Here is a 13,301-nt window from a genome sequence, read left to right on the forward strand (position 1 = left end):
TAAGTAGACAAAGGCTACAGCACAATGGCCAGTAGGCTGATAACTGTGTTCCTGTACAGTAGCTGTAATGCAGAGACGGGGTATTGTCCTTCCGGGGACAGTGAAGAATGTGGGTGTTCTGCTTAACAGGCTAGCGGGGGTGAATTGATGTGCTTTGCGATCATCCATCAGACCATGTGAAATGGCTTCCCCTATTTCTTGATTTCAACTGCTCGCGTGTAAGGCTATGATTGTCAGTTTATATCTGTAGAATCCCTACAGTGCAGAAGGAGGCCTTTCGGCCCTCCAGGCCTGTGCCGACCATGCTGTCCGTCTAAAGAGCTCCTCTGAAAGAGCTCCCTACCTAGGTCCACTCGCCCACCCTATGCCTGTAACCCCCATAAGCCCAATTAACCTGCACATCTTTAGACACCAGGGGGCAATTTTAGCACGGCCAATCCACCTAACTTGCATATTTTTGGACTGGAGGAAACCCACGGAGACGCGGGAAGAATGTGCACATTCCGCACGACGGTCACCCAAGCCGGGAATCGAACCTGGGTCCCTGGCGCTGTGAGGCAGCCGTGCTAACCATTGTGCCCCAGCTGCTGGTCCTGACTGGCACTCTTAAGATAAATCCAAATTAACGAATACATTTTTTTTACAGAATTTACAGTGCAGAAGGAGGCCACCCGGCCCATCGAGTCTGCACCGGCCCTTGCAAAGAGCACCCTACCCAAGGTCAACACCTCCACCCTATCCCCACAACCCAGCTTCCCTACCCAACACTAAGGGCAATTTTGGACACTAAGGGCAATTTATCACGGCCAATCCAAATAACCTGCACATCTTTTGCGCCTCCATTAACAATAAACTGCAGTTGCCTGGGTTTGGCAGGGGATATTTGGATTTCTTTGCCCTAGATCTGCCTTGTAGAACTCCAAGTGTTCAGTTCACCTGCCTGCGTCCTTGCGTAGAAATAAATGTGCTTTTTTTGAAAATGCCAATATCCTTTTTCTAGACGAAGACCAATACTTTTCCAATATTTCAATAATGGTGCACTTGTATGTTGGAAATCTACATTTGCCAATTCCTTAATTTTTAATTATTGTTAGTTTAGTGCAGATGTGTCGGACTATTGGAACTATAGTGTTCTAGCCCTATCACTAGACGAGCCAACACCTCGAGTCTCATGAGTCAATTCTCTGTCTTGCAAAATGACTTTCTTTCGCTTGGTGTATCTCTTTTTACTGTCGCTTCACAGCGCCAGGGTCCCAGGTTCGATTCCCGGCTTGGGTCACTGTCTTTGCGGAGTCTGTATGTTCTTCCCGTGTCTGCGTGGGTTTCCTCCGGGTGCTCCGGTTTCCTCCCACAAGTCCCAAAAGATGTGCTGTTAGGTAATTTGGAATGTGGCGACTAGGGGATTTTCACAGTAACCTCATTGCAGTGTTAATGTAAGCCTACTTGTGACAATAATAAAGATTATTATTATTATTCACAACTTTTTGAAATGGAATCTCAATTGTGAAGCGCATTTTTAAAGTAATTCTTTTGTTGTGGTCATTTTTGATTTGCTGGGAAATCATAGAATTTACAGTGCAGAAGGAGGCCATTCGGCCCTTCGAGTCTGCACCAGCTCTTGGAAAGAGCACCCTACCCAAGCCTACACCTCCACCCTATCCCCATATCCCAGTAACCCCACCCAACACTAAGGGCAATTTTGGACACTAAGGGCAATTTATCATGGCCAATCCACCTAACCTGCACATCTTTGGACTGTGGGAGGAAACCCACGCACACACGGGGAGAAGGTGCAGACTCCGCACAGACAGCGACCCAAGCCGGGAATCAAACCTGGGACCCTGGAGCTGTGAAGCAATTGTGCTAACCACCATGCTGCCCTGAATGATATGTAACAATACTGTAAACATCTGTTCAACAGATGAAAGAAGAGTGACTGATTTGGTACAATACAACGGTGCCCAGGATACAATTACTGGATTGCTGGAAGAAAGCGACATTGTGGACACAAGTCAAACAGACAACAGAGAGACTACTTCTGTTATAAAGCAAACTGAACGTATTCAGCAATATACACCGGATGAGTCTGAAGGTAACTCTTATAACTGAGCAAATACTTACCGTAGATCACAGCGCATAAGTCAACCGTTGAAGGTTGAGAGAAACTTACAAAAGCGGGGTCTCCTTGTATGTCAAATATAAAATGTGAACTGCCAGTGTCTGTGTAGGTGCCGGTCATTTTGAAATATGTGGCCGTGTCTTAAACCCCCGTGAATCTTAAATCGGCAACAAGCCGTGATGCGTCCGCTTGATCCCATGCACTGATTTATAAACCTTCATTTCTCAGCTGAAAAATTAAGGTTGACTCTTTTTTTAAAAAGTATTTTTATTTTCGACTTTTATATTTTACAACAATAACAAACCTACTCAATACGTTAGACACCCCACCCCACCCACCCGTGCCTCCCCCTCCCTTCCCCCTACCCATCCTTCAGCATCAAGGGTTATCAACCGTCAAAATGCAGAATAGACAAACCCCAACTTTTGTGGAACCCATCACACCCCCCCCCCCACCCCACCCCCCACCCCCCTGCCCCACCAGAGAAAATGTCACTTTCTCCAGGGCTAAGAACTCCAGCAGGCCCCCCTGCCACACCGAGGCACAGGCTGGAGAAGCTGACCTCCACCCCAACAAGACCCGCCTGCGAACAATCAGCGAGGTGAAGGCCAAGACACCTGCCCCCGCACCCGCCTGCAACACCGGCCAGTCTGATACCCCAAATATGGCTTCCAGGGGACTGGGCATCTACATGCAGAACCCCCGAAATGGTGCTGAAAACTGACCTCCAAAACCTTTCCAACTTTGGGAGGTCCAGAACATAAGCATGTGATTCGCAGGACCCCTCCCACATTGCTCACAGACATCCTCCACCCGCTTAAACAGCCAGCTCATCCTCGACTTTTTAAGGTGCGCTCTGTACACCACCTTCAGCTGTATCAACCCCAGCCTTGCACACAAAGTCGTAGCATTCACCCTCTGCAGCACCTCTAATACCGCCCCAGCTCTTCCTCCCACTTAGCCTTAACCTCCTCCTTGGCCATCTTACCCTCCTCCGAAATTCTCCCATGAATCGCCAAGACGGCCCCCCCTCTCCAATCGCCCTATGCTAACAACACGTCCTCCAACAACGTAGAGGCGGGCACTATTTCGAAAGTCGGGAAGACCTTCCTTGCAAAGTCTTGCACCTGCATGCCCCCCCCCCCCCCCCAAATCTCCCTGATCCCCCTCCCCTCCCATCCACGGAACCTTGCATCCATCCTCCCCAGCTCAAAAACGAGGTTCATTCTCATTGTGAGAAAGCCCTAAACATGGATTTAACAGCTTAAAAATGGGGCCCAATTTTGGCCTAAACATACATTTTGGCACCGAGAAAATGGGGTCATCTTGTAGTTGAGATCTATAGTAATTATTGAGTGAAATAAACCCCATGACCCCTCGGGACTATATGCAGTGAATTACGGTATATCCACATTTCTTTCTGATAAATTGTAAATGATGTCCTTGGGTGCAAGTTTAATTTGTGTTACAAGATGTGGAAACTTTTAAAGTTTACTCAAGTAAAAATGTGCGAAGAATGTGAATGCACGGAATACTGATTCTCATGGGTTCCTTGATCCCATAATCCCAACAGGGAATAAAGGTCAGAGAATTGGTGCTACAGATTATTGCCCTGGAGCCTTCATAACGTGGTGGGTGGGTCTGAACATGCACAGGACTGCCCTGTTCACTGCTTCCCTATCCAGTGGCCACCAGACCATGTCCAGGAGTGGCTTCTCTTCCTCTGGCCTCGCTCCTCTTCCTCAGCCACATGCTGCCAACTCCGAACAGGTCAAAGTGGCCTAAATTGGAATGTGAACTGCAGTACAATGCTGCGGTTTGTTTGTTTAATTATTCATAATTGGAGTTTTATCATTCTCGTCTTGGACGCAATGTACTTGCCTTTATTCTTTGACGGATGTTTCCGTTAATGGCAAGGCCGACATTTACTGCCTATCCCCAGTTTCCCGAATGGCTTGCTCGGACATTTCAGAGGGCAGCTGGGAGGCCACTGCAGTCACATACGGGCTAGACGAGGTCAGCCATAATCTTGTTGAATGGCGGAGCAGGTTCAAAAGGCTGAAAAGTCTGCTCCTGCTCCTAGCTCCTGTGTTCCTAGCCACCTGCCGTGGTGAGATTTGAACTCTGGTCTCTGGACTACGAGTCTAGTAATATGACCACTATGCTGCTGTTCCTTTGCCCTGTTTAGATTCAGTGGGTCTTAACTGAGCCGTTTCTAATGGTCCTGGCATGGTTTTAGTATTAATGGACGGTCACCGTTAACAATCGAAATAAAGAACTAAATAACAGTTTGTGATGCCCTCAGTCAACAAGGTAGATTTGTTTTGGAGCGGCACGGTGACGCAGTGGTTAGCACTGCTGCCTCACGGCACCAAGGACCCGGGTTTGACCCCGGCCCCGGGTCACTGTCCGTGTGGAGTTTGCACATTCTCCCCGTGTCTGCGTGGGTTTCACCCGCACAACCCAAAAAGATGTTCAGGGTAGGTGGATTGGCCAGGCTAAATTGCCCCTTAATTGCGAAAAAAAAGAGAGGTTGATTTGTTTTTACTGTGTATCAGAAAAGCTTAAATAATACTTGGGCATTTCAAAGCAATTAATTAAATCTGTATATTTTCTTGTTAAGCATTGGAGGTCCCGAGTCCCTCAGCGCAGCCCTCACCGTGCTCAATTTCTGATGCAGGGACGCCAAGAAGTACTGATGACGCAGATGATCCCGTGATTGCTGGAAGTCAACTTGGAATCATTCGACAGTCTTCGGTTATCAAAGAGATGCTGGGGATTCAGCTGCCAGCAGGGGAGCCGCCTCGGGGTAAAGAAAACCAGAGCTCGGGCAACGTGGATGCCTCGGGGAGTTGTCAAAAGCTGAAAGAATCCAGTGGAAACCGACTTCAGAACAGACGACTCGAAAATCTCGCTGCTTCAGAGGACGCCGAAAACACAATATGCGCAGAGGACTCGGGAACCGTCAAAGACGCATCTGAAACTGAAAGAGATGCGTCACAGCATAAATCTGGTGAGGTAGACCATAGTGATGCTGCTTTGCAAAGCTTTCCTTTTACAAACTATGGACCAGGTCATAATAACACTGCAGACGCCTTTGAATCTTCCAATGCCATCATGCACACCCCGAGCAGGACTTTGGGCTCCTCGGAGAACACAGCTGGGCCATTGGTGAAAGGGAACACTTGCTCTTGCGTTGAAAGTTGTGCTGACGTACAGCTGCTCAAAGATGGCACAGAAACACAAAGGAAGAGAGTAAGTGTTGGAAAGTTTCAGGGAGACGGGGAGGTTACGAGTGACTGCGATCCTGAACGTCCGGGCAGCCTGCAATGCATGTCCCCAGCCGATGAGTGCAGAAGCCAGATGGAACCTCGAGCGACCTCGAGTCAAAGCGGGGTGGGGATCCTGAATGCTCAGCAAATGCAGGAGGAATTTGAGGCAGTGAACCAGGGCAATGACTTTGACGCCGTTTCTCAAAAATCTGATTGCGGTCGCACGTTTTCCAAAGAATCTGCTTTTTCCGTTGGAAACATTTCAGGAGGTTCGGAGGTTGAAATTCAGACGGGTGCTAGAGGTTTTTCCAACAGCAAAACGATGCCCAGGACGAGTCTTAAAGTAGGCAGTCAGAAGAGGAAAAGGAAAGTGCACAGAGAGAAATTGCAGTGCTTTTCCGATACCGATCCAGAATGTGGAGATTTCAGAGAGCAGTGGAGCACCAGGGATGACCATACGCAGGTGAGGGATGTTGACAGGAATTATTTACCAGATGTCTTCGAAGAAAACAACACGGCAGAGATTGAGATGAGCGACGGCGATGCCCCTGTGCGTCAGGTTATTAAAATCTTGGATCGCTTTGGGAGTGCAAAAACCTATCAAAACTTTACTGTCACTGCAGAGGCACGACAGAAACCTGATGAGCAAGTTGGGTGGAAAAGAATCACCAGGACATTTTGTAACTGGCAAAAGGAAAGCGACACGCCTCAGCTGTCAGGACAGCGGAACTCGAGTGCAAGATGTCAAAGCGATATCAGTCCGATTGAAAAAATTCTAAACTTGGAGTATATCAATTTTTCTCAGCATCTCCACAATGTGGCAAGTCGAGCACATGCTGCCCCCTATGCAAGCCTCGTCTCATCTTCCAGGGATGGGAACAAAAGAGCTTTGAGGAGGAAGAGGCATATCCGGACACTTTCCAGTGGGAGACGAATTGGGAGGAGGAACCCATTGACCGTGACGATATCGTGCCGCAAGGTTGACCAAAGCAGCAGGAGGCGCAATAAAACTCAAACGCCTCTTCGGACTAAGGCAGACGGCGGGACCTGGCAGCAAGTAGATGTTGCATTTTACAAACCCACAAGTTACCCAAACCTCACTGGTATTCGCAAGAGGCCATGTGGTCAGACACACGCCACGAGTCCCCATTCAATTGAGCCTGCAGACGGGATGCCCAGTAAACCACACTCCACTGGGGCGAAAGGGCCTTCCTTTGCTGGTGAACTTTTAAATGTAAAACGTAAGGAATATAAAGAACCTCGGTGTGACCGGAGGAAAAGAATTGATCCATTTTTGGGCCTAATAACTGAGTTATGCGGCGACTTGCACCAGAACTTGAATGAAGTTGTAAAGGAATCGTGGAAAGGCACTTATAAGTTTTATGTCAGTGAGACAAATTCTGATCCATTTTTTAAGGAAATTAAGGTAATTGTACTTTTAATTATTTTATAACTATTAACACATTGAAAGCAAATCTCACACCTGCACCAATTTCTTGCCAACTTCACCAATTATGAGTTCACATACTTTCATGCTGTCGATGCAAACTTGCTGCATTGTAATTACATCCTCCTACCACTGGAGGTGCTGCAATGTCACCGCTCGTGGGAAAGTGGAACTATAGCCTAACAAGTTTCTGTTAGAAATGTAAATGTAGGAATTTATCATTTATTTATTGGTGTATTTCATATAAATAACACAACTTTAAACTGTGATCGGAATGAGGCCTAATTGTGCCTATTATGGGCCAGGGTTTAGGGAACACCAAAGTATATCATGGAGTTCACCTGACCCACACCTTTTAATAGATTTTGGTTATGGGGAACACAAGGGCCCACTTTCCAGGTGTTATGCAACAGAGACCTTAAGTATTTTTAAACAAAACAATGTTTATTCTATGAATTCAGTTAACATTTTATAAACACACTAAACATTTTATCAACTACCAACACAAATAATCCCCACAGATACAATACTCTATAGGTAACCCTTAATAACTTTCTTAACAATATCCATAAGTCAAATACCCTTTTTAACAAAGACAGCAGGTTTGAATTCTCTACAGAAAGCAGTTATCACTTTTAAATTATCAAGTCATCTGAAGACATTCTTTAGCATGCAGAGAGAGAGAGAGATCAAAATACTCCTTCTTGTTTGAATGCAGCTCCCAACTGAAAATGAAACCAAAAACTCAGTTACAAAACAGCTTCCAGCTCAAAACGAAAGTAAAAGCCAGAAACACAGCTCAGCTCCAGCCACACAATTACATCACTACAGCTATTTGATAAACACACTTTTCTTAAAGGGACCCTCAGATGACACGCCTGATGCTCTTAACTGTCTTCAGCTAAAGATTCTCTTCAACTATTGATGTAACACCACAGACAATTGACTTCAATACGTTTTTTTAAAAACTGTCCTGTGTGCACTTCCTGTTATTGTTTTTTTTTGATAAACATTTTATTGAGGTATTTTTGGTATAGTAACAATAACAAAATAAACAATATACATGAAACCATACACATAGTGCAAAAGCCATTTACCTCTCGGACAGGTCCCACCCTAATTGACCCCCTACTCTAATCTAAAGTACCCCCCCCCCCCCCCCCCCCCGTGCATCTGTTGACGATTAATTTCCCGCAAAGAAGCTGACGATTAATTTCCCGCAAAGAAATCGATGAACGGTTGCCACCTCTGGATGAACCCTAACAGTGAACCTCTCAAGGCGAACTTGATTTTCTCCAAACAGAGAAATCTAGCCACGTCCGATAGCCAGGTCTCCAACTTTGGGGGCTTTGGGTCCCTCCATGCTAATAGTATCCGTCTCCAGGCTACCAGGGAAGCAAAGGCCAGAACGTCTGCCTCTTTCTCCTGGATTCCCGGGTCTTCTGACACCCCGAAAATCGCCACCTCTGGACTCAGCGCCGCTCTTTTTAACACCGTGGACATGACGTCCGCAAACCCCTGCCAAAATCCCCTAAGCTTTGTACATGTCCAAAACATGTGGACATGGTTTGCTGGTCCTCCCGCACATCTCTCGACCTCAACGAATCTGCTCATCCGGGCCACTGTCATGTGAGCCCGGTGAACAACCTTAAATTGTACCAGGCTGAGCCTGGCACATGTTGCGGACGCGTTGACTCTATTCAACGCGTCCGCCCATAGACCATCCTCCATCTCTCCTCCCAGCTCCTCCTCCCACTTGCGCTTCAGCTCCTCGGTCTACGTCTCTTCTGACCCCATACATTACTTGTAAATGTCCGAGACGCTCCCTTCTCCTATCCACCCTCTGGAAACTACCCTGTCCTGAATCCCCCTTAGCGGTAGGAGCGGGAAGGTTGACACCTGTTTACGTAGGAAGTCCCGCACCTGCAGATACCTGAATTAGTTTCCCCTCGCCAACCCAAACTTCTCCTCCAGCGCCCTCATACTCGGAAAGCTCCCCTCTATAAACATCCCCCATCCTCTCAATCCCCGCTCTCCGCCATAACTGGAACCTCCCCTCCATACTCCCCAGGGCAAACCGGTAATTTTAACAGATTGGGGCCCAGACCGATGCTCCCACATGCTGCCTCCACTGGCCCCAAACTCTCGGGGCTGCCAGCACCACTGGACTGGTGGAGTACCGTGCCGGCGAGAATAGTAGAGGCGCAGTTACCAACGCCCCAAACTGGTGCCCTTACAAGAAGCCGCTTCCATGCGTACCCATGCCTCCCCCTCCCCCACCATCCACTTCATGATCTTGGCTATATTAGCCGCCCAGTAATAGTTGCTAAAATTTGGCAGCGCCAGCCCGCCCTCTCCCCGACTCCGCTCAAGCATTACCTTCCTTACTCGCAGGGTCTTGCCCGCCCAGACGAAGCCCGTGATCTCTCTGTTGACCCGTTTAAAAAAGGACCGCGGAATAAAAATGGGGAGACACTGAAATACAAACAGGAATCTCGGGAGGACCGTCATCTTCACCGTCTGCACCCTCCCATCCAGAGACAACGGAAGCGCTTCCCATCACCGAAAATCGTCCTTCATTTGGTCCACCAGCCGGGCCAGATTCAATTTATGCAGCTGGTCCCAATCCCGCGCCACTTGGATACCTAGGTACCTAAAGCTTCCCTTTACTAACCTGAACGGCAGCTCTCCCAGTCACCTCTCCTGTCCCTTCGCCTGGACCACAAACATCTCACTTTCCCATATTAAGCTTATACCCCGAGAACCGGCCAAATTCCCCTAAAGCCCTCATCATTTCTTCCATCCCCTCTATCGGGTCCGAAACGTACAGAAGCAGGTCATCCGCATAGAGCGAAACCCTGTGCTCCCCCCCCCCCCCCCCCCCCCCCCCCCCCCCATCCCTGTCTCGTCCCCCGGTGCAGTCTAAAATAGTCCGATAAGTCCTATTCGTCCGTACACTTGCCACAGGAACCTGATACAATAACCTGACCCAGTCAATAAAGCCCCGCCCAAATCCGAACCGTCCCAGTACCTCCCACAGATAATCCCATTCTAACTGATCAAAAGCCTTTTCTGCATCCATTGCGATCACTACCTCCACACCTTCCGGGGGCATCATGATCACATTTAACAACCTTCTTACATTGGCCACCAACTGCCTGCCCTTAACAAACCCCGTCTGGTCCTCCCCAATAATGTCCGGAACACAATCCTCGATCCTGGAGGACAAGATTTTGGCCCGCAACTTGGCATCCACATTTAACAGGGATATCGGCCTGTAGGGCCCACACAGCTCCGGGTTCTTGTCCCGCTTAAGAATCAGCGAAATCATTGCCCGTGACATCGTCGGGGGCAGCACCCCTCTTTCCCTTGCCTCATTGAACATCCTCATCAACACCGGCCCCAATATCCCAGAGAATGTTTTATAAAACTCCACTGGGTACCCGTCCGGCCCCGGGGCTTTACCCGACTGCATGGCCTTCAGACCCTCCACTATCTCTTCCAACCCAATCGGGGCCCCCAGCTCCTCCACCAGCTCCCCGTCTACCTTTGGGAAATTCAGCCCCTGCAAGAAGTGCCTCATCCCCTCTGGCCCTGTAGGGGGTTCCAACCTGTATAGCCCACTGTAGAAATCCCTCAACGCCTTATTCACTCGTCCTGAATCACCAACCAGTTTCCAATCTCCGTCCTTTACTTTCCCTATCTCCCTGGCTGCCTCCCTCTTCCTAAGCTGCTGAGCAAGCATTCTGGTGGCCTTCTCTCCATGTTCGTGGACTGCCCCCCCTCGCCTTTCTCAGCTGCTCCACCGACCTCCCTGTGGTCAGCAAGCAAAACTCTGCCTGTAACCTCCGCCGTTCCCTTAAAAGCCCTGCCTCAATACGGTCCTGGACCCGGCACTGGACCGGTCTAGGCCGAGATCGGGTAAGAAGCTGGCAGCGGCCAAGGTCCTGAGGGGGTTCATGGACCAGATGGGGGGAATGGACCCGTAGAGATTTGCCAGGCCAAGGGCGAAGGAGTTTTCTTTCTTCCCCCATGTGCACACGGCGTACTCGCGGATTGATTTTTTTCATGGTAAGTAGGGCGTTAATCCCGAGAATGGAGGGTGTGGAGTATTCGGCCATTGCGATCTCGGACCTTGCCCCCCACTTGGTGGAGTTGGGGCTGGGGGAGGAGAGAGGCCAACGCCCTCTGTGGAGACTGGACGTAGGACTATTGGCGGATGAGGAGGTCTGTGGGCGGATTCGGCGGTGTATCCAAAGCTATGTGGAGACCAATGATACTGGGGAGGTTTCAGTGAGTGTGGTCTGGGAGGCGCTGAAGGCAGTTATCAGGCGGGAGCTAATTTCAGTCAGGGCTCACAGGGAGAAGAGGGTCAGGATGGAGAGGGAGAGGTTGGTGGGGGAGATACTTAGGGTGGACAGGAGGTACGCGGAATCCCCCGAGGAAGGGTTGTTAAAGGAGCGCCGGAGTCTGCAGGCGGAGTTTGACCTGCTTACCATGGGGAAGGCTGAGGCTCAGTTGAGGAAGATACAAGGAGCGGTGTATGAGTATGGGGAGAAGGCAAACAGGATGCTGGCGCATATACTGCAGAAGAGAGAGGCGGCCAGGGAGATTGGGGGATAGGGGGGTAACACAGTGCTGAGCTCGGCAAGGATCAACGAGGTCTTCAAGGACTTTTATGGCCAATTATATGAGTCAGAACCCCCGGAGGGGGGGGGGGGGGATGAAGCAATTCCTGGACCAACTGAGGTTCCCTAAGGCGGAGGAGGGGTGGGTAGAGGGATTGGGGGCCCCGATTGAGATCGAGGAATTGGTTAAGGGGTTGGAGGGTATGCAGTCGGGCAAGGCCCCGGGACCGGATGGGTATCCCGTAGAATTTTACAGGAAATTCTCAGAGCTGTTGTTGAGAACTTTTAACGAGGCTAAGGAAAAGGGAACCTTTCCTCCGACGATGTCGCAGGCTCTGATCTCGCTCATCCTTAAGCGAGATAAGGACCCATTGCAATGTGGCTCCTATAGGCCAAATTCGCTCCTTAATGTAGATGCCAAACTGTTGGCCAAGGTCTTGGCCGCTAGGATTGAGGACTGTGTCCCGGGAGTGATCAATGGGGATCAGACTGGGTTTGTGTAGGGCAGGCAGTTGAATACGAATGTGCGGAGGCTCCTGAATGTGATCATCATGCCCTCGGAAGGGGGTGATGCAGAAGTGGTAGCGGCAATGGACGCGGAGAAAGCCTTCGATCGGGTGGAGTGGGAGTACCTGTGGGAAGTGTTAGGCAGATTTGGGTTTGGAGAGGAATTTATAGGGTGGGTTAAATTGTTGTCTCAGGCCCTGGTAGCGAGTGTGTCAACGAACCGGCTGCGGATGGAGTACTTTAAGTTACATCGAGGAACGAGGCAGGGGTGCCCCCTGTCCCCTCTGCTGTATGCCCTAGCAATCGAGCCGCTGGCCATGGCATTAAGGGAGTCCAGAAACTGGAGGGGGCTGGTTCGGGGGGGGGGGGGGGAGGAGCATCGTGTTTCACTGTATGCGGATGACCTGCTCCTGTACATTGCGGATCCGGTGGAGGGGATGGGGGAGGTTATGCAGATCCTTGGAGATTTCGGGGACTTTTCGGGGTATAAGCTGAATGTTGGGAAAAGCAAGCTTTTTGTGATACATGCAAGGGGCCAGGAAAAGAGACTGGGAGAGCTATCGCTTAAGATGGTGGGGAGGAGCTTTCGCTACTTGGGCATTCAGGTGACTAAGAGTTGGGATGCCCTGCAGAAGCTCAATTTCGCGCGGCTGGTGGATCAGATGGAGGAGGACTTTAAGAGGTGGGACATGCTGCCGCTTTCCCTGGCGGGCAGGGTGCAGTCCGTGAAGATGATGGTCCTCCCCAGGTTCTTGTTCGTCTTCCAGTGCCTTCCCATCCTCATCCCCAAGTCCTTTTCTAAGCGGGTAAACAGGATTATTACGGGATTTGTGTGGGCAAACAAGACCCCGTGTGTTAAGAGACTGTTCTTAGAGCGCATCGGGGTGGGGGTAGGCTGGCGGTGCCGAACTTTTGCAGCTATTATTGGGCAGCGAATATATCCATGATTCGGAAGTGGGTAGTAGAGGAAGGGGGGTGCGGCATGGAAGCGGTTGGAGGTGGGGTCTTGCAGGGATACTAGCCTGGGGGCATTGATAACGGCTCCACTGCCGCTCCCGCCGACACGGTACACCCCGAGCCCGGTGGTGGCGGCGTCATTGAGGATCTGGGGTCAGTGGAGACAGCACAAGGGGGAGGCAAGGACTTCAGTCTGGACCCCGATACGGAACAATCACCGGTTCGTTCCAGGTAGAATAGATGGTGGGTTCCTAAGCTGGCACAGAGTGGGTATCAAAAGGATGGGGGACTTGTTTATTGATGGGACCTTTGCTAGTCTGAGGGCACTGGAGGAGAAATTTGGGTTGCCCCCCCCCCCCCCCCCCCCCCCC

At 50.0% G+C, this 13,301-nt stretch overlaps 1 protein-coding gene across 5 annotated transcripts in view; it reads left to right on the top strand.

Moving 5' to 3' along the window:
• Positions 1-13,301, top strand: part of LOC140387852 (uncharacterized) — a 180,924-nt gene that overhangs the window by 124,020 nt on the left and 43,603 nt on the right. For 4 of the 5 annotated variants that reach the window (XM_072471096.1, XM_072471098.1, XM_072471094.1 and 1 more), the window contains exons 18-19: positions 1,922-2,092; positions 4,743-6,817. In XM_072471096.1, coding sequence (XP_072327197.1) covers positions 1,922-2,092; positions 4,743-6,817 — 2,246 coding nt within the window. The remainder of the gene's footprint in view (positions 1-1,921; positions 2,093-4,742; positions 6,818-13,301) is intronic. The other variant, XM_072471097.1, reaches the window with a different exon arrangement.

This window comes from Scyliorhinus torazame, chromosome 13, assembly GCF_047496885.1.
Source record: "Scyliorhinus torazame isolate Kashiwa2021f chromosome 13, sScyTor2.1, whole genome shotgun sequence".
Lineage (NCBI taxonomy): Eukaryota > Metazoa > Chordata > Chondrichthyes > Carcharhiniformes > Scyliorhinidae > Scyliorhinus > Scyliorhinus torazame.